The following is a 27772-nucleotide window of genomic DNA, read 5'->3' as shown; positions in this document are numbered from 1 at the left end:
GATGACAGATCCCGGAGGACTAGTGGGGGAGACACCTTCTGGTTTCTCACACTGTCTTACTGTTTGATTCCATGTCTTCCTTAAACAGGATAGGAATCATAGGCTACAACCCCTGAATAAAACTTGTAGGAATCAACATAGCCCATGAAGGAAGCGTCTGGGATTTTCTTTTCCTCCCCTATTGCCCAGTTAGGATACCGCAGCTCACCTGGGGTATCCCCCTTCAGACAACCCTGGGTTGCTCTACCCAGGTGATCCTCCATCGCTCATCCACCCCAAGGGTTGGGATCCAAGAGCGAGGACCCTCCTCATGCAACCAGAATAGAGGACATTCAGGGTTTAAATGGGAGAACACCCCTAGGTTTCTCACACCAGGTAGCAGAAGGACCCCACCTCAGGAAGGTCCTGCACAACGTCGTACCACTCAGTGAGCCCAATGGGAACAATGATTTATCCTCGTTCACCCAGAGACACGTGAGGGCCTCTAAGTGATGAAGCACCTCCAACATATATGGGCGGTGCCCTATATTTAAAAAAAAATAATCAAAACAGTCCTTTTTTGCCAGATGATGTCCAGGATCAGAATTGACACTGTCTTTCTGGACTTCTCCTTCGACTGGTAAAGGAACATTTCCTTTCTTTGTTCAGTGGGCAGGAGGTTGAATATTTTGTCATGGTGCAGTGTAAAGCACCAATTTCATCCGGAGGTGGAGTCCCTTGGTGGGAGCTCTTCTGGTCCTCTATCCGCAGGCACAAGCTCAAACTCATCTGTACTGGAGGGGGAAGTAGAGGCCATATCTGGGTGTGTATCCTTGTTGGAATCAATGTCTGCGGTTGTTCCTCCAAAGGCGGCCGCTGATGGCTTTGCAGAGGCCATGGCCGGGATGGCCAAACATGAGTTGGGTCCACTGCAGAGGAACAACAGGAATTCACGTCTGACACAAGAGTTTGAAGGGTGGACACAATGTCCATGGACAAGTAGTGTGCCTCAGAACCTTAGGTCAGTGTTGCAAAGGGCCTTGCAGATCCATCAGAGGTGGGGATGTCTGCCATAGGAAAGCTGGGGCTGCACTGGAGGCAGGCTAAGAAATGTCCCCTGTTCCTGTGAAAATACACCATCTTGGCCCTCAAATTCTAGTGGGCTCCATGATGCCCTCGGGACGAATGTTGTAAGGCACTGAAATGCTGGGCTGGACATAAGGCTGCAGCAGGAAGAGGGGTTGTTTAGGCGTCTGGGGCGACTTGAGCTGTGTAAGAGCTGGATGCGGATGCTCTGATAAAGGGTGGCAGGGTGAGTCTGCAGACGAGGGCAGAGTCATCGCTAGTGTCGTCAACGAGATATTGGCTAGAATGGAAGGCAAAGGTTTAGACGCGATACTCAACAAAGTTGTGGGTGAAACAGTCGATGGAGGAGGATTGGGAGTGTTTCGTGGAACTTTCCTCATGGGATCTTGACCGCTTAGAAGAGGGAGCATGTTATGTGGGCCTGCTAGGACGCAGAGGCACAGCTCCTTACAGAAGGCAAGTCAGTGGCCAGAGTACCTTCGTTAAGCCAAGCCACAAGTCTCCTGTATCTGTCCTTGAGCATCTTGTTAAAGAAAGACTGGCAGATGAAGCAGGAATCCAGCTTATGGTCTTGGACAAACAATGAAGACACACCTCCACATATATGGTTTTAAGTTTGAAGGGGGAACAAGTGTTGAAAGCATGGGCGTAATTATAGGGGGGGGGGGCTTTTATGGCATGCCTTTTTGTCCCACCCATCTTTTGGTGGGAGGGCTGGGGGGGGGGGGTGGGCCGCATTGTGGACACTGCATTCATTGATCATGTAATGGGACAGCTTGAGCCTGGCTGAGGTGCCTGGCCAGGCCCGCACATTCTCATTACATAATACCAAGCTGCGCTCAGCTGTGTGTATTTCTGTTGGAGGGCTGAGCTGCGGGCTGACCCTAGTGAGGGGGCACATTTGGACAATCACATTTGGTGTCAGGGGAGAATCCAATATTGCAAGAGTGAGGGGTGAGGTGAGCCACAACCCGCCCCAAACTACTTTTTTTGTAACACTAGTGGCAGATGGTGTTTTTACACATAAAAAAAAACTGCAGGTTCATTGCAGATACATGGAACTCATCTATTGGAGCTCTGTCCAGGCGCTCTGGGGTAAAATACATGGAAACCTCCTAATTTGCATATGGATTGCACCAGCAGTAGTGACGTCACAGAAAAGGACATTGCAAGGAGCATCATTAGTCTTTGATACTTGGAGGCACCATGGAAATTACTTTAGAATAAGTTGGCATAAATAAGCCAAGTGACAAATAACTTAGTGATGCACAATTCCTACATTGCACTATTGTTGTATATGGGGAGTGGTGCACAATTCCTACATTGCACTATTATTGTATATGGAGAAACTCTATAGTCATAGCTAGCCTTTCATAGTAAACTAACTGTACACTATATACATTGTCAGAAATATGTTGAGGAATGAAAGTATGGCTTTAGTTTTATTCTCCCCATCCTGAATGAAAAATCACAATAGCATAATGCAGATTAACGTAAACCTAACAAATCCCTCTTGGCTTTTAAAGCTATAGCCATTATTTCATAAAATGTGCAACATTATGTATTCATCCTTCTCACTTCTGATAACTCCATCCCATTCCTAAAGGGACAAACATCCCTGCTAATAGACGCTCCCTCCTTCCCCTCAGTGCCTAATGGTTCATAGTGTAATGCTCTGTTGACACAGAGCAACGCGAGGACCCTCTGCTTACTGGAGCTCTTGGAGTGGGACATCTGTACCATTCGGAAATGATAAGGTGTCCTGTTGCCAGGACATGAGCGTGCTGAGCAGGAATTGCTTGGCACACATTGTCCTGCCAGTGGGACACCTTTTCCGTTGGGCACCCTCTTTGAGATGCCGAATGGGAGTGGCAACCCAATGACAAATGTCCCGGTCTGACCTCCCGCCGGGACGCTACTGCTTGGGGTCCTTTGAACACAGAAAAACATACCTGAATTTAAATGAGTCAGACTGTTCCAAGTAATTAATCAGAATAAGCAACACAATGTGCCGTTTTAAAATCTTGCAGGCATCCATTCTGTATTATGTCTATATGCCTGCTTGAGTCAGTGCCCTGGTGGCCATAATCAAACACCAGCTCCCTTCAGGCTGCTTGCAGGCCCTCTTTAGTTAGAGTGGACGCAGGCTTTTTTACTGTTGTCAATCAACTGAATACTAAAGACCAACTGTAGTGTTATAGTTTCAGAAGACTGGAGTGTCTTTAGAATTGAATTTTAAAGATACGTCTCCAGTCTTATGAAAGTCATAAGAGCGTCGGCAATCGACTCTTGTGGTATAGTAGTTTAGTGTTCTCCCTCAGAGCCACCGTCTGCCCTTCCTCCAACCTGCTGCTTTCTTTCAGTTGTCATGTCCCCCCGAACACTTTCAGCAAAGTTACTCCACTGGCTGAAAGGCTGTTTTTGGCCTTCAAATCAGTCATGATAAGAGGTAGATGGGAATCTCATTGTGCTCAACCCTAGAAGACAGTTGAACCAATGTCCCCGGGAGGGGAGCACCAAGTGGGTGCAGGAACTACTGAACACCAGAATAATAAAGTACTTATCTGAAGCTTTTGGTAAAATTAAAGCAGACTGGTGAAGATTCTTCCAGAAAACGTTGAATAAGAACCTTGGAGAGGAATCGCAGCTCTAAATGTGCTGCAAAGAATCTGAAGATGCACTCCAGGGATGAAGCTAACAGAGCCAATGCCCATTACAGGGTAAATGACCCAAAACATCTGAGAGAACACTAAAAAATAATGCAGTTTCTAGTTTGATATGAAACTGCTTTTCCCAGGCCTGACAAAGGGGAATATACTAACAGCATGTGAATCTATGAAAGACTGACTTTTGGAGAATGTTCAGCTTTATGCAGATTTAATAGCGTTTGCAGCCACATTTGACCAGGTGAATAGTTACTTCCTTTGGAGGAAGTTAAATGCAAACGTCCATGATCCAACCCCATTTTTAAAATTATATTGTTACACACTGATATGGTAGTGAAGGTTTCCTTTGCAGCAAACTGGGACTTATCAAAGCCATGTGCAACTGATAGAGGACTACAGCAAGCATGTGTTGCCACCTCTGCTTTTCCGCATTTATAGTGCAGATCTGAGTACAGCTCTTGAACCAGATACCAATTTTCCATGTAAGGTAGGTCTAGCAACACCTCACATATTTAGCATACTCAGACCATGTAATCCTTATGTATGTAAAATGTAGCTGCTTAAATTGGAGTTTGACAGCTCTTAACAAATGTTCCGAAAGGCTGGGATTTGAAGATTATCATAGAATTGAATAAAAAAAAGACTGAAGTGATGTGTTTTTCACCAATCAAACAATCTAGACCCTTTGTATGGAAATGTTATTAATATGCACATTTAATAGCAAAAGGATGTGACATGGTCTGTATTGCATGGCTTTGATAATGAATATGGTGGATTTTTGTTAAGCACTTTATTTAAAGCGTTCAAGTCTAATATTGTATGGAATCTATGCATTATAGCTTAGGAATGTCAAGGAGTTTAGCGAGGAAATTGGCATATGGCCCTTGGCTTAATTGGGCCTTTCTTCCTTTGGAAACTTAGGTGATTCACATTATATTTAAACGTATGCAAGGGTGTGGAGAACATGTCATCATCCATCCTTTACCAAGAAATGAAGACTGGAAATTGCAAGGAGTGTATGCCATTTCAGGAGGAGAACGATCAGTTACTTGCACTAGCAGTTCATTAATCATTCCCAAAAATGTTAATCTTAAGAGCTTAAAAGGAAAGGTTTTATTGATGACTGACAAAAAGCTGGGGTATCTTCACTGTCTGCGCTTCCAACCAGTGTCAAAAGTTTGACCGTTTTGAGAAACGAAGAATATTTAGAAAAGAGAAGAAACTATAACATAGCCACTTATGGTTTCATGTGTTGTTATTAGAAAACATATGTCATAGAATGTATACATATACACGTACATTTCACAAATTGTGGTTCCAAAAATGATTACAAACAAAGTGCCAATAAAAAACGCCAACACGTGTTTCAACTCTTCCGGGCCGTCCTCAGGGCGTATAAGTCTATGAGTAACTGAGTACTTTTGGTTGATACTTTTGGTTGATACTCATACTTTTTGGAACAATTCTTCAGGGAGCAATATGAAAGTAACACTCAAATACACTTCATGAAATACACACTCTAAATCAGTAGATACCCTTTTGGGATGGCCCACAGACACTACCTACACCCTCAGGTGACTTCAATTGCTAGGGTGCTGGGGACATTAATATATCACTGATGTAGTAAGTCAGAGGAAACGAGTATTTAGAACATACAGGGGACCACCAAGCAGGCAAATACTTTTGGATCCCCAAGACAAGTCATTCAGTACAATAGGCTACGCCAAAGTCAATGAGCACAAATCTAATACAGAATGAAGCACTTCTGGTAGTTAAGTAAAAACGTCTTAGCACAATGTCTTAGGAGTCTTTGATGAAAAGAAGAAGAATCAAATGTAGGGCCACAAGCTGATTAGACTTGTGAGTAGTAGAAGATGCAAGCAACTCTACAACAAGAGTTAAGTTCTCTCTGATTTTTTTTTTTAACTTTGTTTATTTTAAATCAAGGCAGAATGATAAATACAGACATTGTATGCAAGGGTTATCTCAGCAAGTTGACCCCAGTCTTTAGACCCCCCCTGTGTCTTCTCTCTCTATCCTCCTCCCTGGGTTATCAGTCCCACAGGCTCTGCGAGCGGGCTCCTCCCGCCCGGGCGGTCCGGCTGGAGCCTCAGCGGTCATGAGTCTTCCTCCGGGCTCGCCTGGTTCGTCAAGATCCAGAGGGCTCTGGCGGGCCTATAGGTCAGGGCGGGGAAGCGCCAGTCGAATTCCAGGACTGGGGCCCAGATGTTCTGAAAGCGGTGTAGCATCCCCGCTCGTGCTGCCGTTACCTTCTCCGCTATCAAAATGTCGATACTTTGGTCCACCATTGGGCAATGTGGGGGCCTTCCGGGGATTTCCAGGTTCGGGCCACCACCGTTTTCCCTGCCAGTAGGCAGTGAGTCAATAGTTTCGCTCTGTGTCCGGAGCGCGGGTAGATCCCGGGAATTGGAGCTCCTAACAGGATCGGTTCCGGTTTCGAGGGAATCATTGTTCCGGTAATCAGCGAAATAGACTCTAGACAAGCTTTCCAGAATGGTCGGATCTTCGGGCAGTCCCACCACATATGGAAGAAAGAGCCAGGGAGGCCGCATCCTCTCCAGCAAGCGTGGTCTATCTGGGGGTTCATATGGTGGAGTCTGAGAGGCGAATAGTACCATCGCAGCATGATTTTGTATGCGCATTCTCTGTTGGTGATGCAGGTGGATGCGGTATGTGTTCGGGTCCATATGTCCACCCAGGTTTGATCCTCTATCGGGTGTCCCAGGTCCGCTTCCCATTGGGCCATACATCGGGTTCTTGTGGTTAGGAAGTCGCTTAAGAAGAGTCTGTAGAGGGTGGATACGCTGCCGCGAGTCGGAAGGTCTCCTAGGGTGAGTTCCAGGGCAGTGGGAGGACGGGTCGCTGCTTGCAAGGTTTGGGGGTGTGAGCACCAGTGGCGTAGTTGGATGTAAGTAAATCTGTCACGTTCCCGAAGTTGGAACTTCTCCTTACATTGGGCGAAAGTGAGCGGTTTCTCCCCTGTATACAGCTGGTCTATGGTTTCTAGCCCACCTTTGGTCCAATTTTGGAAATTGCGGGGATGCATGCCCGGTGCGAACATTGGGTTGAGAAAGACCGGGGAGTGTGGGCTCAGTCCTCTTGACACTCCCTTTCGTTTCAGCGCCCAGTCCCAAGTGCTAAGGGTGTGTTTGGTCGACAGCAGGAGCTCTCCCCCATGGGACCTGAGGGGGGGCGGGATGTGTGGCAGAAATCGCAGAGGCAGGGGGGTCCGCGACTGTTCCAGCTCCACCCATCTCGGGCGGTCTGTCGTATTTTGCCAGGCCTGGACCCGGGCCAGTTGGGCTGCCACTCTGTAGGCCTGAAGGTCTGGAACCCCCAGTCTCTAGTTTGGGACTCCCCAACATAGTTCTGAGAGGGATTCTCGCTTTCTTACCTTTCCAGATAAAGTTCAGCATTTTACTCTGGATCCCTCGGAGAATCGGCGTGGGGATTGCCACTGGCAGTGAGGCGCATATATACAAAAATCTCGGGAGAAGGTTCATCTTGCATGCCGTGATGCGTCCAAGCAGCGAAATCTCCTGGGTCCCCCATCGCTTCAAGTCGCCCTCCAGTTCCTTGAGAAATCGGGGAAAATTGGATTTGTACGTCTCTTTTGGATCAGCCGGAATGTAAACCCCCAAATAGGGGATGGCGCTCCTTTCCCATACTATTGGGCACATCCTAGTCAGCGGTTCTCGCTCTGCTGGGGTGAGGCCAATGCCCAAGGCGGAAGATTTATCGAAGTTTATGGTGAGGCCCGAGACTTCGCCATAGCTGGTGATTTCGCGAATCGCATGTTCAAGCGATGAGGGGGCCTCCGAGATCGTAAGTAAAATGTCATCCGCATATAGGGCAAGTTTATGATGTGAAGGGCCGCTTGTTATGCCCTTGATTTGGTCATTCCGCCTAATTTTCTGTGCGAAGGGCTCCATGGTGAGTGCAAAAAGTAAGGGCGACAGCGGACAGCCCTGTCGAGTCCCGCATGACAAGGGGATTGGAGCCGAGAAGTGGCCGTTGATCCTCAGGCTTGTCGTAGGTCGATCATAGTTGGCCAGCACCATCATTTGGAACGCCGGTCCAAAGCCGAAGGCCCCTAAAGTGTGTCCCATAAACGTCCAATCCACCCTATCAAACGCCTTAGCTGCATCGAGGGCCACCAGGATTAGTTTTTGGGAGTTCCGGGAGGCGAGGTCCACCAGGTTCAGGGTTCTCCGGATATTATCGCCTGCGGTCCGGTGCCGGATAAACCCAGCCTGGTCTGGATGAATGATGTTCGGCAGGATGCGATTCAAGCGGGTCGCCAAAATTTTCGAGTAAATGTTCGCATCTATGTTCAAGAGTGCGATGGGTCTATAAGAAGTTATGCTTCTTGGGTCTTTTCCAGGTTTGGGCAGAAGGATGGTGGTCGATTCCTGCATCGATGGGGTCACCGCCCCCGTTTCCCTGAAGGAGTTGAATAGGGTGGTGAGATGGGGGGTCAGTTGCGACCTGAATAGCTTGTAGAACCTGGTTGAGAAGCCATCCGGGCCAGGGGCCCGTGTTTTGAGAGATTTGATGGCATCCTCAATTTCCTCCCCCGTGATGGGCTCCTCCAGTTCATCTCTCATTGCGTCGGAGAGCTGGGGCACCTCTGCCCGCCGAAGGTATTCCTTCTGTTGTGCTGGGTTTCGTGGGGTTGCCTTCACGATTTGGGCCAAGTGCTCAATCGCGAGGCGTTGCTTCTCGGGTTCTGAGTATAGTATGACCCCGTTGGTGTCTCGCAGGGCCATGATCGCGATGCTGCGTCTCTGCTTGGCTAATTTGGCCACCAGGAACCTGTTCGCTTTGTTGCCCTTCGCATAATACGACTGTTTGACCTTCGCCATTAGTTGGGCGGTTTGTTCCGCGTAATGGGCTTCCAGTCTTTTCCGTGCCGTGCGAATGGCCCGTTGTGTTCTGGGGGACCAGCCTTTCTCCTTGTGGAGTGCCTCGGCCTCTCTCAATTCAAGCTCCAGGGCCGTCCGGGTTCGTCGTCTATCTCGATGGTAGGCCGCACCCTGGGCTATCAGGGAGCCCCTGATTACTGCCTTCATGGCGTCCCAGTTGTTTGCTAATGAGGTGTCTGAGGCCGGGTATTCCACAAAGAAGTTCTTTATTTCCTTTGCGATCTTGTCTCTGGTGGCCATGTCGTTGAGGATTGGGTCGTATAGCATCCATTTGCGCGGGGTGGTGGGGGTCAGGGTTCTGAACCCGAAGTTCCAGGAGCACTGGGGCGTGGTCGGAGATCGCTCTTGTGCCGATAGTGACCTTCTTAACTGAAGGGAACGTGTGAGGTGAAATCAGGAATAGGTCAATCCTTGAGAAGGTGCGGTGGACATACGAGTAAAAGGAGAAGTCCTTATCATCAGGGTGAAACACCCGCCATGAGTCTATTAGCCCAAGGGTCCTAAAGAGACGAAGGAGGCTGAGTGCTTGGGCGAAGTCGCCTGGGGTCGGGGGGTGTGATCGGTCTTTAGTGGGGTCAGGGACCCCGTTGAAGTCCCCACCGACGATCGTTTGGCCCTCCACGAAGTTAGCAAGCGATGTGCCCAAGGCGTCATAAAAATGTGATTGTCCAGAGTTGGAGGCGTATACTGAAACGAGGGTGTACAAGTCTCCCATCAGGAGACATTTGATCGCTATAAATCGGCCTTCTGGGCATGTCTTTGTTTCCAGAATCTGTGGGTTCAAGTCTTTCCTGAAGAGAATCGCCGTGCCTCCTTTTTTGCTTGTGCCGGAGGCAAAGAATTGAAGCGGAAATAGCCGAGACCGAAGGCGGGATACATCAGCAGGCAACAGATGGGTCTCTTGAAGCATGGCGATCGCGGCCTCCTCGTCGCGGAGTTTTAATAGAATTGCCTTTCGCTTGTTGGGAGAATTCAAGCCATTAACATTCAGGGAGAGGATCCGAAGCGACTGAAAGTCCTCTGAAGGCTCACTCTCCGTTCCCTGCGTTGGGGGGGGGTCCTGGGGTGGAGGCTCAACTGCCATGACTGATGGAAGCACTCACAAAATCATTCTGCACTTGAGGTTTTAACGCGAAATCCCAACGGGGGATCGCAACTTTAACAGGGCGGTAGACCGACTTTGTCAGTACGGTCGTACCTAAGGCCAACAGGGCCAATTGTCCCATACTGTGGGTTCCCAAGGAACAGAAGATGGAAAGTATCCTTGGGGTGGGTATGAGCCATGGCAATGCCCCGCCGTCCTCGTGTACTTAAAGGAGGTTGGCAAGTAGGTAGCGGGTTCTAATTCAGACAAGCATATCTGTGTCCCGGCTAGCTCGTTGACGGAGCCTGGGACCGTGGAGGCGTCCACGTTCATCACTTCTTGTTGTTTCGTTGTATCGACGACCAAGGCGTGCGTTTAGCTTTTGGGGAGGGAGGCGGACCAGGGTTCTCAGTCCCCTCTAATAGTGGCGTGGGAGGGTCCCGGGGAGCGGTCGAATGCAAGATTTTCTCCGCGTCTTCCAGGTGGCTGATTCGGCGTAGGGTGCCATTATATGTGAATTGAAGAGCTGTCGGGAACAGCCATCTGTAACGGATCTGTTGCTCCTGGAGGAATAATGTCAGAGGCCGAAGTGCTCTTCTTTTCTGGAGCGTGAGTGCCGAAAGGTCCTGGTAAATTTGAAGAGGGGTGCCCTGGAAAGTGATCTCTTCATCTTGGCGGCTGATCGCTGATATCGCTTCTTTTGTTGTAAAGAAGTGGACCCTAGTGATCACGTCTGGAAGGGGGTCCGAATCTGTCCCGCGGCGCTGGCGAAGCCTGTGGGTGCGGTCCAATATGAGCCGAGATTTGTCCAGATCTGGAAGTAGAGCCTCAAAGAAATTAGCCACGTAGTCCGCTAGCTTGTTATCGGGGACGGAGGATGGGATGCCCCGGATGCGGAGATTATTGCGCCGGGCCCTATTTTCGAGATCTTCCTTTTTAAATTCCATAATCTCGCATTTGCGATGCAGGGAATCGATCGATTTTTGCATTTCCCCCAGAGCGGTGGTGTGCTCCTGGGCATGATCTTCGATCTCTCCAAACCTCTGCTCGAGTTCTGTGACTCTCTGATCTGTTTGGTCAACTTTGGTGGCGAGTTCCGAGAGGCAAGCGCGGAACTCAGATTTGATGTCCGCCATGAAGGCTATTAGGTCTCCTTTAGTGGCAAGCTCGCCCCTGTCCTCTTGCTGCTTCTGTGGGGTCAGTTTGGGAGGTTCCTGTTTCTTGGGTTTCTCTGTAGCCGTGAACATGGCGGAGATATCCGTGCCTTTGCTCATTTTTGTTTGTCTCGACATGTTGCTCACGCCAAACAGTTCCAGTCAGGAGGCTAGCGGCAAGGCGGTGGGAGGTGGCAGCTGGAGAACTCCGTCACCCTGGCCTCCGCTCCGGGTCCGGAGTAGGTGGGTGGGCAGGGGCGCCCCAGGAAGGGTGGAACGGGGAGAAGGACTTCGGTAGGGCTGATCCAAGATGGCCGCAGTGGTCCCGACTTGATCTGCAAAGTAGGGAGAGGAGTGGAGTGGAGACCTGCTCTCGGTAGCAACCCAGGAGGAATCCAGGCTGCCAAACCGAAATCAGGGGATTCAATATTAGGTACCGCTCCCCCTCTCCGGTTCTTCTGCCTCCCAAGGTCCCGCTACCGACAGGTGCGGCGCGTACTGCTGAGCCCCGGTATGGCGGCCATCTTAGTTTCGTCCGTCGGGTACGGGAGAGAAGTTCAGCTTCAAATTTCTAGTAGAACGCCGCCACGGTCGAAGACGATGTTTAGCCAGGTTATGCCATGTCGGTTCCGGTCGCTGTAGATGGCATTAGCGACACGAAACCCCGCCTAGAACCGCCAGAATTCGACGGCGGCGGCGGACATCCCACGGGCGGCCTCAGAGGAGCGACCACATACCTTTTAAAATGAAGAAAAGATGCAGCAGATGACTTCTGTTCCTGTGCAGCTCTGCAGATCTCACTGTTCCTGGGCCTCAGTCGTGGGGAGACGATGGAGGACGTCGGGGGACTCCTGCACTGCACTGGGACGGTCAAAACTTGCAACCGGCAAACTTCACTTTCAGTGGCTGTTCAGTGTTTCAGCTCCTCACGTCTACCGCAAATAGCGGTTCCTGGCTATCGAGATGGACTTTCCTTGCTTCTGGGGTCCCGCAATCTGTTGAGGGGGCTCGGGCTCGAACAGTTCTGCTTCCTGGGAGTACGAAGGATCTTCCTGGAGCCCTAGGTCAGCTTAAAAGCAACACACACAATCTGGTGTTCCTCTCCCTGGTTATACGGTTTTCAGCAGCAACTCTGGAAATTCAACCAGCTCCGAGATGGATGTCCTGGTGGCTTACTTTGGAGTTGATTGGTCCCACCAACTCAAAGGGAGAAGTCGTCCTTGCAGGGGCTTCTCTGTCGATACGAATTTGGAGTTTCAGCGCAGCAGCAGGGCTTCACTGGGCAAACCAACGGTCCAGGAGTTGCAGCAGGCGTCCTCTTCAAGTTCTTCTTACGTGCCTTCGTCCAGTGGTCGACTCTGCCTTCCAAGCAAAAAGCCTCGCCTTTTATTCAGTTCTCTCCCATTCATTCCAGCCTAGCTGTCAGTCACCCAGCAGGGTGGCTGTCCTTGCCAGACAGTCAGCCGGCCAATTACCACAGAGTGCATTTGGGTCTCCTAGGAGACTTAGCACAGGGAGTTTTGGGCACCTCCCTCACTTCCTGCCCACCCCAGACACCCTGGAGCCAGAGGCAGGCTTCACTCATGAATCCCATCAAAGGCAAAGCGAATAATGGGACTAAACCGGGTTTGGCGCACAGAGTAAATCTCAAGAAGGACCATCCCACAAAGAAATGGCGAAAAAAAGAAGACCGGGGCCATTTTGACAAATATGGCACCCTTGGGTGCTTTACTGCAGTTGCGAACGCAACCCGTGGTAAATACACACCACAGTAGTTAAAACGAAACCACTGCTACCAGCCATTCAATGAGGAAAGGGTAACATTAAAAATGTTACATGGGAACCTAGACAAAGGGGATACTAGGTAACCCCTCCACCACCCTATTGTAAGATAGTGTGTGCTGGGTCTAGAAAGTTACAATGGTAAGTAAAGTCAATTTCACTTTACTGCTCTTGAAAACAGTAGTTTATCCAAGAGAAGGTGTTTGGGAAATCTGAAAGACTTCCTTGTGCCACTGCACTGACGGTGCTGTGTGACAATGTAAAAGATGATGCCTATGGAGTTTGTCAGACTCCACAACCAAAAGAAACCGTGTTCAAAATCACACGAAACTACATGAGCGAGTGGGGAAAAAAAGGGTCTCACTCTCTCCAGGTAAAAAAAAATCAAGTCCTCAAAATCCAGCAAAGTTGCTGGGGGTCTCTAAGTTGGGGGGAATTAGCACATTTTTGAGAATTCTCCCTAACATCCCTTCATGAAATGTTTAATTATCCTCTGGCTGAAGAGGGGACTTCACTGAGGCTTTCTTGGTGTAGCGCAATATGGCTGCAAATAGGATCCTTACAGACAACTACTTTAAACTGCTCTCTGCTAAGGATAGTAGGTACAGGAGAAGGTGGTATAGTTTGAGATGAATCAACAGTATTCGCCCCATCTCCCCAGGGGGAGCCATCCCCTTTGAGGTTAAGGGGGTGATCCTGCTCCGCAAGACCCCGTCTAGGGGTCTGGGCAAGTGGGACCACACGGGGAGTGACTCTCCCTTAGGGGACGAGGACTCCCGTTCCTGGAAGGAATTCCCTGGATCAGCCACACTATCAGCATATATGGGACTGCCTACTAGGAAGAGGAATGCAGCATCCTTATATGTGGCTGTAGGCAATGCTGAAGCAAAACCATCAGAGAACGGAAAAGATGTCCCTTTAAGAGTATTGCACTTAACTGAGACGAGGAGAGAGAGAGTATTGGATGCAGTAGAAGCCCCGGGACATGATCACACCAAGAAGGGACTGAGTCGAGACTAGTGTTAAGGCTGGGACTTTCTAACAGATGAAGATCGCCAAAGGGAGACGCCGGGAGACCGTTGACCAAGTCACCAGAGAAACTGCTGCCCAAGAGAGAAGAGGTGTCCAGGACCTGGCAGTGGTGGCGTGACCACGAGACGAGCATAGTTAAGTACTGTAGGCCTCTCAAACGCCTTGGAGTTCCTGCCCATGCTAGATGCACAGATATGTACCACAGAGCTGGGTCTAGTATTACGCTCATTGAGCACATTGGGGTAAGCTTTGGCTGATTTGGACCATGCAGGTACCATGGAACGTAAAGTTGATTTGAACAAAGAAGGTACCAAAAATGTTCTCTGGTGAAGTTAAGCTTGTGTGACACTTCCAAGCGGACTGCAGTAGATCTCACCCTTGACAGCAATTTGGGCACTAATTGGAGGCTGATGGAGGAGATCCACCCTTGATACAAATAGAGAATCTGGTACTGACCAACACATAACTTGGATAAAGAACTATGATCATTAAACTTTAAACCCAGGAATGTAAGACACCGTTAGTCATTAAAGTAGTTATGGGTAGTGGAGACAAATACTAAATCAATGCTATTCAGACGTGTGTGTGTCTGCATGTGCTGTCGTACTTCATGCCTCCCGTGCATATGTCAGGGTCCACTTGGGCCACCCCAGTCAAAAGAGTCTGGACATGCCACTGGTGGGAAACTGACATACACAAGGAGGAAAAATAGACAGTAAGAGTTGAGCCTGGAAGCTGGCATTGCATGAAGAAGGCTGCAAACAACAAAACAAAGGGAGAAAAAGAAAACTACAGAAACCACAAACTATGCATAGAACATACAGCTCCGAGCGGTGGAAGGGAATGGAGGTACTGAGAACTCATTTTGTTGTGCTAAGTAGGTTACTTATGTGTCCCAACTAAGCACTTTTTGGGCCGCTTTATTCTTCTGACAACTCTTTCTCATCAATCTATTTTCTCATTACGTATTTCGATTCTGGGACCAGGGCTAGCATCAAAGGTATACAGCAAACATTTAAAAAAGTGTGATGGGTATGCTGAAAGCTCCAAACCTGGAGAGTCTATTAAGATTCTTTTTTTTAATAAGCACAAACGCGTTGTCAAAGATAATGCAGAGGACAACAATAAAGATACATGCTCATCACAATATACATTCTGTTGAAATACCTCTACATAGGGGTAGAAGCTGGTCTGTTCGAACTGTCTCCAGAATTCTCCTGTTTCAAAGCGCAATTTATAGGTCCCAGCAGAAAAGCGCTCTGGGCTCAGAATCCCAGGACTACGGCCATCAGAGTTGGTGGAACTAAAATGAAAAAAACATTTTTGCATTAAATTCTGGAATACAGAAGCCGAAATCCTGCATGGAATTATAGAATTCGAGTGTGGGAGGACCCGTGGATCTAGGAGTTCACATTGCACCGTATGAGAAACCAAAGGGTGTCTCACCCGCTAGTTCCCCGGGATCTCTCTCTCAGCTAGCCAGGGAACGGCCATCGCCTTTGGATCCATACCCTTGCGGTGGACCATTGCGGGAGGATCACCTGGGTGAGGGGTCTTCGGGGGAGGGAGTGAGACAGCTGATGGTGAAACACAGTATTCCTCCCTTTTTTGTTCACCTACCCCATCCTATTTTTTTGGATTTTCCAAAGTCCCAACTCCGCCTCACCCCACTCTCCCTTTTACACAAACGCTGGGCAGAGGAAGAGGGTGAGAGAGTAATCAAACTAACTCTCTCCCACCGTACTGGACATGTCCCGGTAATCTGGTCAGGCAAAGACAGGAACTTTACCCTGCGTGCATACACCCGATACCAGTTAGCTCTCCTCACAAGTATAAAAGGCAACACTTCAAGACACACTCTGAGCAAGGCGGAACACGAGTACGAGCAAAACGTCTGGGACAAAGGCACACCTACTCCGCAGAGCGAGGGGCGGAAAACCCCAAGGGTTCCCTACTGGAGGTCGTTGCCTCCAAACCGCAAAAGACACATGGAGAAAGCCAGATCCTGCAAGTGAATATTAAATTGTGTTTCAAGGATGCCAGCGACCCTCCAGGGTAAACTACAGAGTTGGGGAGGGGAGACCAAGCCTGTGGTAGCAACCATGACTAGTGAATTGAAAGTAGCAAAACAAGAAAGCAGCACAGAAAGCCAGTGAGTTGGCAAGCGACCTGAGAGACTGGTGTGTGTCAAAGCGAACGAAGTAGCAATGTCATTTCACAAGTGAAGGCTGCACGCGTGTGGCTGAGACGCGAAGAAAGGCAAACCTGTGAATGAACTTTGAAGTAAAATGCAGCTGTGAGAGCAACGATACTAAGTAACGGAGTGGTCCGGTGAAAGGAAGTGGCCCATTCAAAAGTGAACGTGAACTCTGAATTGAAGGGGTCCTGCGATGGTCTGTAAGAACCGCGCACATTCAAAAGTCTTGGATATCGAAAGGGGTCTGAGGCCGATTGAGGGAGGCCTGAATTAAGATAAATTTGGGGAAGGGAGCCCTGGCAAGTTGGTGTTGAATTGTGGTGCGAGAGGTCTGAGCCTGGCAGAGGGGGACCCATGTGAACTGAGTGCTATAAGGTCACAGCCCGGCAGAGGGGGAACTTTGTGAACTTTACATTGGAATACAATTTTGAGTCAGGAACAAGACTTTAACGTGGAAGGCCAGGAGGGCCTCGATCCACGGTTTTAAACTGCTTAAAGTGTTAGAACCCGAGTTAGAGGGTGTCATCCTGCCTACAAGGACAGTCTTACTCTGTGATGTTTAATATGAGGAGAGCTGGTTCAACTACCTTTATTCTTTTGAACACTGATTTTTCCTTTGCATACATTTCTCCTTTTTACACTTTTTGTACATGAGATAGGGCAGGCATTAGGTTTTTGTTAGCATGGGCCATTTTCATTTGACAGACTCCATTACGACTGTTTTGTTTATCACTTGATCACTTAATGGTCGAGACTACTCCCATCTTAGATATAGGGCAGAATAGGAATTTCTCCAAACTGAACATTTTCAATAAAGATTTTACAAATTGTATCCATTGTGTCAGTGTCATACTGGCAATACCATGCCTTCCCTACATATATGATATGATAAGTTATTTATAACGCGCATAATACCCAGAGGTATCTAAGCGCAGACCCGGGGATCGAACCTGTGGTGCTCAGGGTCATCTTGCTTCCAAGGCGAGTATGTTGACCCTGAGCTATCCTCCCGAGACTATGGTGTCAGTAGTGGGATGCGACTCAATTGCGACAAATAGGGGGACCCTAAATTTCCAGAAACTTAGTCACAGAACCTCTGACACCTCTACCGCCACAAAATAATCCATAGGCTTTGATGTGTAGCACCCAGAGGGATTATTCCCACGGACCTAGTCCTAATATCCCATGTGGCTTGTTATACAAGATTGGCCCCGAAATCCGGTATAACCTGGAAGTTTGATTTAGATGTCCTAGAAGGTCCTAGCAGGTGTAATAGATCCAGACTTTTGGGGAGACACAAAGGTTGTCCTATAGAACCATGACGAAAATTAATTTGAAAAACACTGTGGGGACAAGATTGCGCAGGGGATTCTTGAGAAGGCTCCATTTCCCTGCTTTAAGGAAGAACGTTAACCAGAGGAAACAGAGGGAGCTTAGGCTTTAGAGAGGCTGATGAAACACCCATCGTTGAGTCAAAAAGGGAAGAAGAACCCATCATCCTTCCCAATCTAGCCTTTGCCCGGCCAAATAATCACCACTCGCAGAGGCATTCTTACAAGTGATTCCTGAGGGAGAAGGACCAGAAAAAGGGAGCCCCTTTTTCTTCCTGAAACGGGGATTACTATATAGGAAGGAAACCTCTACAAAAGGCCCGATATTACGCTCACCTAGTATCCACGGGGGTGCCACACGATGCTGGATGGGCGGTTGTGCCTTATCTCGGACCTTCTCTGCTTCGTTATGTGCCGGGCGGTGGGTAGCGCCTATGACAGGAGAATGGGAGTGTTTAGCTTTGGGCCCGTGGAGGGTGGACTCCCACCTCCCTCTGATCCCAAATCCCCTTCCCTTGGGGTTATCTCTCACCTTAGGTTTTTATGCGTAGAACTCTCCGTCCTGCTTCTCTGTGCAGGGGTGCATTGTGAGTGCAGGCGTTCCGTTGGACCTAGTTTCTTCACTGGTCCGTGGGCCCTTATGTCGGGTGCAGACCGGCTGTGACTCCGACTCCTCTTGCTGTCTTCATGTGAATTATAGTGTCTTCCAGTTTCTAATCGGTCTCTTTCTCCTCCCTTCGTTTTGTCCTTCTTTTCAATGTTGCCTTTTTTCCACTATGCTATTCCTCTAATGTCTTTTTGTTTCCGTAGGGATGGTTGCGGTTAGTCTATGCTCTGGATGAAAATGAGCTTGCAGCGCTGGACGGCAAAGATTACGGGTAAGTGTTGATGCGTGGCGAGCAGCGCTGTTTCTCTGGAACTATTGCAAGAGTTGCTAACCTGTATTCTCTTCCTCTTTCGTTGTGCAGGTTGCAGTGATGTTCCGGAATGGCGAGCGAGTGAAGCGCGGAATGATTCAGGAACCGCTGCTTACCCAGGTAAGTGTTGTTAATGATGCTGTCCTTGTTTCTTCACCTTTGCAGGTTGCGGTGAGATCCGGCGTGGCGGGCGAGGCAAATGAAGCGCAGGATGGATTCGGGATCCGTTGCTTACTCAGGTAAGTGTGGTTATTGATGCTGTTCTTGTTCTTCCAGGTCGGTGATGGCATCTGGATCGATGGCTTCAGGATCAGGCCGGAGACAAGCAAGTAAGCAGGAGCTGGACACGGTGAGCGTTACGCAGGAGTGCAGAATAACACGAAGCGTGTATTCCAGTTTGGGCGTGGCTTATATAGCCAGCCACACCTAAAGGCCCGACCACACCCAAAACACTGGTCTGAAATATCTTCAACACTCTCTTCCTAAATATCTTCCTTCTCGAGCTCTTCCCTCATCCACCTCCAACTCCCTCAGTGTCAGTCGCTTCTCCAAACAACGAGTTGGTGGCAGATTACTCTCTTCGGCTGGGGCCTCTCTCTGGAACAGCCTTCCTGCCTCCCTGAAACTCAAGGAGAACCATCTCTGGCTCCGGAAGCACCTCAATACCTTCCTCTTTGCCTCTGCTTTCTCTCCCTCTCTCCTCTGCTGATTTCATGACTGAAACTGCCCAGGTTACCTGGCCACCCTTTCTGATCACTAGCTCAGGCCCCGTCAATTGCCCACTTGCACTGCCTCCCTGGCAACCCCTGCACCTGGGGACCATTCTGTATCCCTACAGTCCCCCTACCAGCACTTTTGTCTGCACTTCCTTGCACTTGCCACCAGCTGGCCGTTTATTTTCTTATTTAATTCCACTTCCCCCCCCATGTACTGCACTTTCCCCTCTCCCTTCCCCCGCGCACTTTTCCTTCTCCCCCCACCCCCCTTCCCATGCACTTGCACGATCAGAATGACACTTGGCCTAGTAGGATGCTTGTCTGTCCTCCCTTTGTCCCCCCCTTGCCTCGTCGTGCCTTGAAACACTTGTATATAGGCACGTTATAAATGCCATATCATATCATAGTTCAGTTCTAAGAACTGAGCTGTGTTACAGGCCTCCATGTTGGATTGAGATCCAAAACGGGTACTTGCCCTGTTCCTGATAATGAGCCTGGTGCCAGAGGCGCCAGGACAGACTCCACGTGTTCTTATGATGGTGTTTAAAGGCCCTTGGGGCCACTGTTAAGGGCTGTTATCCCACTGTTGCCGGGGGGCTGTTATAACTGAGGCGGTCAGGGGCATGGACTGTGACATCTGAGTAGAACTCAGTAATACCCAAAACCCATTATAAGATTGTTCTAGATATTGCACACTCTCATTTGACAGGGAGACATTTAGGGCAATCTAAAAGCCAAGCTCACATGAGTGGGAAATTCTACTGGCCAGGTATCCATGCTGACAGAAAGAAATTCATTCAGACATGTGAAAGATACCAGAAAACCAGTGCACATATTCCCTTACCTGCCCCTCTAAACTCTTACCGATAATAGAAGTCCCTTTTTCCCGAATTTGGATGGATATCATTGGACCGTTGGAAACCGAGACTGGGTAATACATGTTCTCGTAATGGTTGATTACGATACCCAGTATCCAGAGGCCTTCCCCATGTGGAAGAACATAACCCAGCAAATTGTAAAACACCTACTGCCATTCTTTTCTAGGGTTAGTTTCCCCAATGAAATTCTAACAGATCGGGGATCCAATTTCATGAGCAAATGTATGGGTGAAGTCAAGGAATACTACACATTACCACCTTAAAAACCTCAGTTTACCACCACCAAATGGATGGATTGGTAGAGAGATTTAAAAAAAAACCTTAAAATGATTGAGGAAATTGGTAGATGATGTGAAGGATTGGGATCGCATGATCCCATGGGCCCTATTTGCAGTAAGAAAGACCCCTCAGACATCCACCGGATTCTCTCCTTTTTAATTACTTTACGGTAGGCAACCAAGAGATGTCTTACACATGCTCTGGGAGACACGTAAGAGAGGAAAGAGGCACCTATTCCCCTCTCGCCGACAGCTACCCGATTGCAAGAACACATGAAATTCATCCAGAGTCTAGTCCACACTCACATGGAGAAAGCTCAAGCCCAAAAGAAGTCCACATATGACAAGAAGGGTGAATTTGAGATCGTTTTTCAGTAGGTCAGACAGTATTAATCCTCTTTACCTACCTCTGAACATAAACTTGTCTCCAAGTGACATGGGCCATATGAGGTGCTAGAGCAAACAGGAACCTGTACCTATAAAATAGCCCAACCTGAAAGAAAAGAAAAACCCACATTTACCATGTAAATCTCCTAAAGGAGAGGAAAGAAAATCCTTCCGCCACCACCTCCTCAATATGGTCTTGTTTGGTACCCGAGGAGATGGACAACTCTGAAATTATTCCCCAAGAAATGTCTAAACAAAAACGAGACGATTTTAAACAACCTTATTATGGCATTCCCCAATGTATTCTGCGAGAACCAGAGAGAGTACATGGTACTTATCAATATATCAGAACTCCAAAGGGAAAAGTTGTCCATTTGAAACCATATAGACTCCCAGAAGCATGAAAACAAATAGTGGTTGAGGAAGTGAAAAAAATGCTAAAGGCAAACATTATCGAGCCCTCTTCTAGTGCATGGTCTTCCCCTATTGTGTTGGCAACTGTTGCATAGACTTCAGGCAGGTAAACGCCATTTCCAACTTCAATGCCTATCCTATGTCACGCATCGATGAGTTAATAGATATACTTGGAAACACCACATCCCTATCAACCCTAGATCTAACCAAGGGATATTGGCAGGTCCCAGTACATCGACCTGATGAGGAAAAGACCACTTTTTCAACACCCCTGGGTCTATTCCAGTTCAAAATCCTCCGTTTTGGCCTGCATGGGGCCCAGCCACTTTCCAACAGCTCATGGAAAGGATATTACAGCCCTACTCTGATTTCTGCAGAGCTTATATTGATGAAATAGTAAGTTATAGTAAAACTTAGGAAGACTATATTTTCCATCTTTCTACTATTCTGAGAACCCTCAGAGAGGCCGGCTTAACTGCAAATCCATCTAAATGTAAGATGGCTCAATCGGCCGTGAAATACATAGGTTTCTTTGTAAGGAATGGTAGTGTCCAGCCCCAACAAGAACCAGTGAAAGCTGTCCTAGATGCCCCCACACCCAAGACCAAGCGAGACCTCGGGGCATTCCTAGGATTGATTAGTTATATGTCTGTTTATTGTAAATTATTCAGACAGAACAGCTAGATTAACAGACAAACTCAGTAATGCTGAACCCCAGAAGATTCAATGGACTGATGAAGATGATGCATGTTACAACAACTTAAAAACAGACCTTCTGTCAAAACCCCATCCTAAAAGTAGTAGACTTTTCTAAAGAATTTGTGTTAAAAACGAATGTCTCTCACAGGGTTAGGTGCAGTTTTATCGCAAATATGCAATGGATTGGAGCACTCCATCCTATTCAATAGTCATAAACTCTTCCCATGCGAGAACTACTGTGTGTTGGAATTAGAGGCCTTTGCCATGAAATGGGCAATTGTCCATCTAAGATACTACCTTCTAGGGAGAAAGTTCACACTTGTCACCAACCACTCACCTTTAGTATGGATAAGTTAACAGAAGGACTCTAACCCTTGAGTCAAGCAATGGTTCTTGACCTGCAACCCTACTGTTTCTCTGTGGAACACCGAAAGGGTAAAGAACATGGGAACGTCCATTTCTTTTCCTGGTTTCCCTGTGAAACCGATGTGGCTACATTGCATAGGGGAAGAGTGTATGAGAAACCAAAGGGTATCTCACCCGCTGGTCCCCAGGGATCTCTCAGGTGGCAAGGGCACAGCCATTGCCTTTGGATCCAGACCCTGGGGGTGGACAAGTGCGGGAGGATCACCTGGGTGAGCGGTCTTCGGGGGGTGGGACAGCCAAAGGTGGGACGCAGTATTTCCCTGTTTTTTGTTCACCTACCCCATCTTATTTTTTAGGATTTTCAAAAGTCCCTACTCCGCCCCCCTCCATTTCTTACACGAACACTGGGACGAGGAAGTGAGTGGCTGAGAGTAACCAGACTAACTCTCTCACATCATACTGAATATGTCCCGTTAATTGGGGCACTTTACCCTAAGTGGAGACACCCGATACCAGTTCACTCTCCTCACACGAATAAAAGGCAACACCTCAAGACACAAACTGAGTAAGGCGGAACACGAGTACGAGCAAAACTCCCGGGACGAAGGCACACCTACTGGAGCAGAGCAACGGACCAAGGGACGAGAGCAGCGGGCCGAAAACTCCAAAGGTTCTCCACTGGAGATCGTTGCCTGCAGACCGTGAAACACACGTGGAGAAAGCAAGATCGCACAAGTGAAGATTGCATTGTGTTGCAAGGACGCCAGCGACCCTGCCGGATGAACGGCAGAGTTGGGGAGGCAAGGCCAGTCCTGTGGTACTAACCTTCACTCATGAATTGAAAGTAGCAAAACAAGAAAGAACACAGCCGGTGACTTGGCAAGCGACACGAGAGACTGGTGTGTGTCAAAGCAAATGAAGTAGCAACATCATATCACAATGGAAGGCTGTGCGCGTGTGGATGAGACGTGAAGAAAGGCAAGCCTTTGAATTAACTTTGAAGTAAAAGGCAGCTGTGACATCAGTGATACTAAGTAACGGAGTGGTCCGGCGAAAGGAAGTAGCCCATTCAAAAGTCTCTGTGAAAGGTACATTGTTTGACAGTATAAAGCGAAAGTGAATGTATCAAGAGTAAACGTGAACTCTGAATCTAAGTGGTCCTGTGATGGTCTGTAAGAACCCCCCACATTCGAAAGTCTTCAATATCCAAAAGGGGTGTGAGCCCGACTGAAGGAGGCACGAAGTACGATAAGCTTGGAGAAGCGAGGCCTAGCAAGTTTGTGTTGAATTGTGACGCGAGAGGTCTGAGCCCGGCAGAGGGAGACCTACATGAATTTTACGGTGGAATAAAATTTTGAGTCAAGAACAAGACTTTAATGTGGAAGGTCAGTCGAATAGGAATTTCTCCAACCCCAACATTTTAAATAAAGGTTTTACAAATTGTATTCATTGTGTCAGTGTCATACTTGTGATACCAGGCCTTCCCTACAACAGGGAAAGGTTACCTTCAGCACTTTAGAGCACAATATTAACAGCCACTGAAGGACAGGGCTGGCTATTCCGTAGAGATACCACAGAACAATCAGAAACTATTTTTGATCAACTTTTAACTGATGAAAATATAATTGCCCATTAGGTAGTTTTAATGGATGTCCACAGGGTGCATTTAACAGACAGTAGGGAGCATAGAACAGACAGTGGGGCTCATTACGAGTAGCCGGTAAACCGGCGCTAACACCAGTTTGCCAGTATTTCCGTTAATGGCCTGGTGACCGGTGGAATCACCGCCACATTACAACCCTGCAAGGGCAAGCGCACCACCCCGCCGATAATGGCATTGCCGGCAAAAAGCAGAGATTGCTGGTAATACCGGCAAAAAAGTAGAGGTAACACTGATACCGGCACCATCGCAGCCGGCAATACCGTTGCCGGTATTACCATTGCTAGAAACACCAGCACCAGTAATACCGGAAGCGGAAATAACTGCGCTGCCGGAACGGCAGCCATCTTCAAAAACAGAATCCACAGTGAATCTACCACTTCCATTTGCCATCCAGTTCCAGAAACCTGTTGCAGCACCATGTCGCCACACAAGACCCGCCTCCCCCATATGCACCAGCAGAAGCCTAAATTCAGAGGCTGAACTGATGCAGAGTACTCAGAGGACCTGTTTGGGTCCAGGCAGCGCAAGACCAGTGGGCAAAGGAAGACAGCCATCTGGCGGGAGATCATATAAAGGGTCACAGCATTGGGCACTGTACCCCGCACTGCCAGAGGCTGCCACAAGCAGTGGGATGGCCTAAAGGTGAGGGTGCGCAGTCTAATCGACAGACACAGGAGGGGCACTGCAGCAATTGGAGGCGGAACCGTGGAGCCCCTCAAACTGATGCCATGGCGAGGAGACAGCCAGCTCCATCCTCCACATGGAAGGCATTGAGGGGATTGGCAGCACAGAGGCCGGAGTTGGCACACATGGCGAGGCAGGTGAGTCCAACCTTTCCCATGTACATATTGATACAGTGACCATGAGCAAGTGTCCCCCAGCACTGGCACACACCATGGGAAAATGTGATATCACATGTCTGCCACATCAAATGCACAGTGAGCACACACAAGGCCAGCGGATGCAGGGAAATGTTGCCATATACATGCACCGTAGGTGACCACAAGCATACAAATCCATGGACGCTTGAGAACCACCCCTGTATGCCATGTTCATCCATGTTAGTACGTGATGCTCCAGGCCACACACCAAAATACCCCACTCTGGCAGCCCAACAGTCAGTGAGCACATGCATGCACTGTGTACAACCCCAGCAGGCCCCCCACCATATGCGAGTGGCAGCACCCATTGCATCAACACCACCCATGCCAATCTGGCCAACAGTGCGCCACTGGAACACACATAAATGTCATATGACCATCCTGCAAGCTTGCAAACAAGTCCACAAATTGACGGACGGCATGATATTCTATTCCTGACAGGTGCACAGTCCACAGAAAGCAACGAGGCAGGACCCTACACTGCAGACACCTCAGCTGGCATGCCAACTTCCTTGCCAGTGATAGTCAGCAGAGCAGGGTGGCAAGGCTGACACCACCAATACGCCCTCGACCAACACCCCAGACCACATTGGAGACTCAATCGACCATCGTGGATGATCCGAGCCCTATGGTGGTGCTAAGTGACCCCACCAGCAGCCAGGCAGGTGACACAGCTGTAACCGTAAATAAGCCCACTGTTGCCAGTAGGTGACCCAAATGCACTCATGTGGAGAAAACTCTCCTAATAAGCTTTGTTTGCTAATAAATTCACTCAAACTACATATTGAAGTAAATAAATAAAAATGGAAAGACTCTGTAGACCAGTCAAATTGAGAACTCAAAGGCCTCTGTAACACCAAACAGTGTTTATAATTATATGGATTTCAAACATGTTTCATCTATCTCTGAGGTGTAATTGATACAATTTTATAAAAGACAATTTTACTAAAACATAATCTTTCATTTCTTGAACTCAATATCCTTAAGTGTTGCCACATCACACTTAATTCCTGATCATCACAATATCAACAAACACTGAACATATTTCTTGTCAACAAATAACAGTATGGAGATGTTCATTCAGACACCTCGACAGTATTGCCAAAGTGTTTCAGATTAGGTATCCATTTTCAGGGCCTTTACAGTGTTCTAAATTGGTATATCTTCGATTACCCCTCCCGTTGTAGTTAATCACTTCTGTTTGTAGAACATTTGTAGCCTCACTGGACCCCAACAGGCTAACTCAGTCTGTTAATGTCTTCTCCCAGCACTCAGAGATTTCTTCCAAAACAGAATTTCATCTGCACTCAAACAGGAACTCTACAGAGTTTTTTTACAAAAACAATCTTTCATTTCTTGAACTCAATGTCCTTAAGTCTTAACACATCACACTTAATTCTTGATCATCACAATATCAACAATATCAACAAATGCTGAACTCTGCAGGGTTTCTGAAATTTTGTCTCATGCAGGTCAATGTCCAACTTGAACAGCTGCCTGCTCACCTTCGCACAGACCAGTTGCCACGTGGTATTTGGATTAGTGTTGTTGGGGTGCAGGTTCGGCCTTCATGTACACTTCATGTGTGCATCGGATGCACCTGGGTTTATTGGGGGCATCTCTGTCCTGTTTTCACTCACCTGTGGGCATTTACCACCAGCTTGCAGGTAGAGGTTTCTCCGGGGTGCTTTTGCCTGTAGTACCAGCAGGATTCAGCATTATTACTGCAGTTTTCCAACTCATGGTTAGCCGGTAATACCGTTTTGCTGGTAATACTGTTGGCCATTGTACCGGCATCTGGTATTCCATCGCTGGTAATACTGGCACTAGTGTGCCAGAGGACAGTATTACCAGTTATGGCATTACCGACTACTCATAATTGGCCCGTACGGTAAAAGTGAGCATAACCGGTGTTACTGACACTTTTGACGTATACCGGCAAACTCGTTATGAGCCCCAGTGTGATTTTCTGAAACAGAAGTGTAAGGAAGGCAAGGTATCAAACAGTGAAGACAGACACAAGTGATCACACTTAAAGGGTGTTTATCGAACTTTAAATGGTTTGGTAAAACGCTTATCTACTAAAGATGGGAGCAAGCTACCACCATAAAATAATGCAGTCCTAGTGGAGTCTCTGTCCAAATAAAAGGGCCTATACTAATAAACCTATTTCCAATCCTTACTTCTAAATACAAATGGTGTGAAAAATAATGTTATGCAAAAAGAAAAGTGTTCAAGAAATAGGTCAGGATAGTTGAGCAGTTTGCTTCCCGTCCCCACGTTTTCAGCATGGGATGAGGCAGCACACTTGAGCTTTGCACACACTCGGGCATCTATGGACTTTAAAAACAAATATCAGGGCCTTCTCCGCTAAAGTCTCTTTACCATCCAAAGTCTCTTCTTACAGAGGGCCTGCTATAACTAACAGGTATCAAAGTTCCTTTCTTCACATTCACAGGTTCTCGGGTGATTTACTGTTCACCTCGGGTGTCGGGCTCAGACCCCTTTATCACAATATCCACAATTGGTCCCTAGATCGGGTTTGGACTATACAATCTCACTTTCCAAACGTTCTCCTTTGTATCAGATATCAAAGACTTTGGATTTTGTCCAACCGTCGCAGGACCACTTCGATTCACAATATTCATCAATTCCTTTTTAAACATTCCTTTTCTCACTTCTTGGCTGCATACCACAGAGACCTTAGATTGAGCACGCTCACAGCGCCGGACCCCTCTGTTAATGACATCATATCTTTCTGGGTTAAACTTCAAATATTCATCAGCAATTTAGCTTTACTCGCTTCTTTCATCACAAGCGTTATTGTTTGTTCCTGCGCTAGTTTTACAATGTTGCCGCTGTAAGGAACTCATGGTGGCAACAGTAAAGACAGACACGTGATTACGGTTCAAGGGTGTTTATTAAACTGTAAAAATGGGTGAGATAAACGCCTAATCTAAACCTAAATCGAAGATGGGAGCAAGCTACGACCATCAAATAATAATACAGTCCAAGTGGAGTCTAGTCAAATAAAAAGGGCCTATACTAAAAATACCTATTGCCATTTCTTACAGCTATGCTACAAAATGGTGTGGGATAATGTTCACAAGAAAGGAAAGTGTTCACAAAATGATAAGTCCGGATGGTATAGCTGGGATCTCCCTTTCCCACGGTTTTAGCACGGGACAAGGCCGGATTCCTGAGCACAGCACACTTCTGGGCTTCTCCAGCACGAGGTTACATTTCCTTTCAACAATATCAGGACCTTCTGGGGACATGTCTCTTTTATGCACAGTCTCTTGCCTCAAAAGGCCTG

At 47.9% G+C, this 27772-nt stretch overlaps 1 protein-coding gene across 1 annotated transcript in view; it reads right to left on the bottom strand.

Annotated features, from left to right (window-relative positions):
- The window catches only part of LOC138524997 (cadherin-1-like), a 472038-nt gene that overhangs the window by 42881 nt on the left and 401385 nt on the right, over window positions 1-27772 (bottom strand). Inside the window, exon 11 of the mRNA XM_069635551.1 lies at window positions 14897-15032. Within this exon, the coding sequence (XP_069491652.1) occupies window positions 14897-15032 (136 nt within the window). The remainder of the gene's footprint in view (window positions 1-14896; window positions 15033-27772) is intronic.

This window comes from Ambystoma mexicanum, chromosome 1q, assembly GCF_040938575.1.
Source record: "Ambystoma mexicanum isolate Mex_15411 chromosome 1q, UKY_AmexF1_1, whole genome shotgun sequence".
Lineage (NCBI taxonomy): Eukaryota > Metazoa > Chordata > Amphibia > Caudata > Ambystomatidae > Ambystoma > Ambystoma mexicanum.
This window is presented reverse-complemented; position numbering and strand designations above follow the sequence as displayed.